Raw genomic sequence first — 2,299 nt, forward strand, 5'->3', positions numbered from 1 at the left:
TGTAAAATACATGAAATTACTCACACTGGGGAGAAACCATATGTATGTAAGGTATGTGGAAAAGCTTTCAGTACACACCTTTATTGTGAAAGACATAAACGAACTCACACTGGGGAGAAACCCTATGTATGCAAGCAGTGTGGGAAAGCTTTTATCAGGCACAGCGAATGTAAAATACATGAAAGAACTCACACTGGAGAGAAACCATATCTTTGTAAGCAGTGCAGGAAAGCTTTCAGCACAAAGTATTATTGTAAAGTGCATGAAAGAATTCACACTGGGGAGAAACCATATATATGTAAGCAATGTGGGAAAGCATTCAGTACACAGAGTTATTGTCAAATTCATGAAAGAACTCACAGTAAGGAGAAACCCTATGTATGTTAGCAAGGTGGGAAAGCTTTAGGCACACACAGGAATTGTCAAATACATCAAGTCTCAGTGGGGAGGAGACCTGTAGAGAAAACTAATGTGTAATTAATATGTAATGATAATTAATATGTAATGTTTGTTGTCAATATTTCTTCATATGTTTTTCAGGAAATACAATTCCAGATGGAGATAAACTATAGTACATAATATGTTTTTCAGTAAATTACTTATAAATATCAGGATTATGTACCTGTGGTATTTAATGTAAAAATAGTGAGTTTACATAATTATGTATTTTTGTGTCCATGTCTTTGAACTTAATACGTAGTGTCTTTTAATTAAGTATGGTAAATTGAAATGTGCTTTTTAACTTTCAAGTATAGTTGGTGTTTAAGTAGTTTTGGCTTTGTTTTTAAAATTAGGAGGCATGGACCACTAAAAAAATTAATTTCCTTAATTGTGGAGATTTTGCCACTACAATTTATTTTAAGGATTTGATGCATATACTTCATATTCTGTGTAACAAAAGACTTTTTAGTTTGATGGTATATTTTATATTAAGATAGATTTTCCAAGACTTGTGAACATGTGTTTTTAACAAAGTTGATTTCTTTTCCCCAACTTGCACTTTAGCAAATGTTGTTTTTTATATACTGATAAGCTACCTCCTTGTTATGACCTAATTTTGCCTATTTTCCTTTCATTTTGGGGCCAGTATTAGCATTTACATAAAATTTTGTTTTCTTATGGAATTCTACTTTTCATGTTTAGGCAACTGGATTTATTGTATTCCCTGCTGCTGTGATGTCAATTTTTGATAATTATTATCATTTATACCTAGTAAGCTGACCTAATTGCATGAAGGAGAGCATAATTTGTGAGAGGTGTCATTGTGCTTATTAAAAACTGAAATTTACTATTATAATTCAGATTTTGTTCTGCTTTCTCAATTTTTGAGATAGATTTATACAGTACCACTTCTCATTGTTCATAAGGACCGCTGTCTCATGTTTGAGGTAAGTAACAACTGCCTTCAAACACATACAGTGGACCAAAGTGTGTGCATGAGTCCTGGTTGGTCTCCTTTTACCTGTGTTTTTACAATCATGTTTACATTAAAATATTTTATAAAATGTGTTATACAGTGAGCTTGAATACAAAAACTGCTCAATTTCTGATGGGAATGCATTATTACAAACATATGGTTATCATGAAAATGTAAGTGAGCAATTCATTAAATACCTATAATACAGTGGACATTATATTTTATCCTAGCCTTAATTATGCTTAGACACATAAATTACTCACCAGTTGTGGGATTACAGGCATGTGCCATCATGCCCAGTTCTCTTTTTTTTAAGAGTAGGAAAATTTATTAGAGAAAAGGAATGGGGAATAGGAATAGCATGTGAGAGACAGCAGGCCTCCCAAATGGGTTGCCAATGAGCTACCTCTCAAAAGAAATTTTATAGAGCAAAATCCTCAGGTGGGTGCAGTGGGGGTCAACATCATGATCAATAAGATTGCAAGTACAGTCACTTAGGCAATATTGATCTAAATGGTGGCAAGGGTACATGGGTGACATCATTAAACTTGGTCAGCAATGTATAGTCTTAATCTTGCCTTTAGTCTTAGTAGTTTTAGTCTTAGTTATAGTGGTCTTAGTCTTAGTAGCGTGAGATGGCCCACCCATAACGAGGTAATGGGAAATCTCAGAAGGGCAATACCAGTAATCCTAAGCCTCTGTTCATCTGTTAGGGAAGTATATAGAACTATCCATTGTGCCTTTAATCTTTAGATGCCCCTCCAGCCAAGTCCTGACCCATTCTCATCTTCTGCACTGACTCCCTCAAGGGCCTAGCTCTGTGTGCCTACTGTATTTCTACCTAACTTAGCTGTCTATTATATTCCCCTCTCTGAAGAGGTA

The 2,299-nt window shown here is 34.6% G+C and overlaps 1 protein-coding gene and 1 long non-coding RNA gene across 2 annotated transcripts in view; both read left to right on the top strand.

The window, feature by feature from the left end:
• The window catches only part of LOC102019224 (zinc finger protein 627-like), a gene marked incomplete at its 5' end in the record, with an annotated part of 38,596 nt that extends 38,423 nt beyond the window's left edge, over positions 1-173 (top strand). The window contains one exon of the mRNA XM_013510036.1: positions 139-173. Coding sequence (XP_013365490.1) covers positions 139-173 — 35 coding nt within the window. The remainder of the gene's footprint in view (positions 1-138) is intronic.
• A 78-nt stretch (positions 174-251) lies between these two features.
• LOC106147616 overlaps positions 252-2,299 on the top strand; it is a 4,266-nt gene continuing 2,218 nt past the window's right edge. The window contains exon 1 of the long non-coding RNA XR_001232550.1: positions 252-1,388. This is a non-coding gene — a long non-coding RNA (uncharacterized LOC106147616). The remainder of the gene's footprint in view (positions 1,389-2,299) is intronic.

Source organism: Chinchilla lanigera, unplaced genomic scaffold (assembly GCF_000276665.1).
Source record: "Chinchilla lanigera isolate Chin_1 unplaced genomic scaffold, ChiLan1.0 scaffold00198, whole genome shotgun sequence".
In the NCBI taxonomy this organism is placed as follows: domain Eukaryota; kingdom Metazoa; phylum Chordata; class Mammalia; order Rodentia; family Chinchillidae; genus Chinchilla; species Chinchilla lanigera.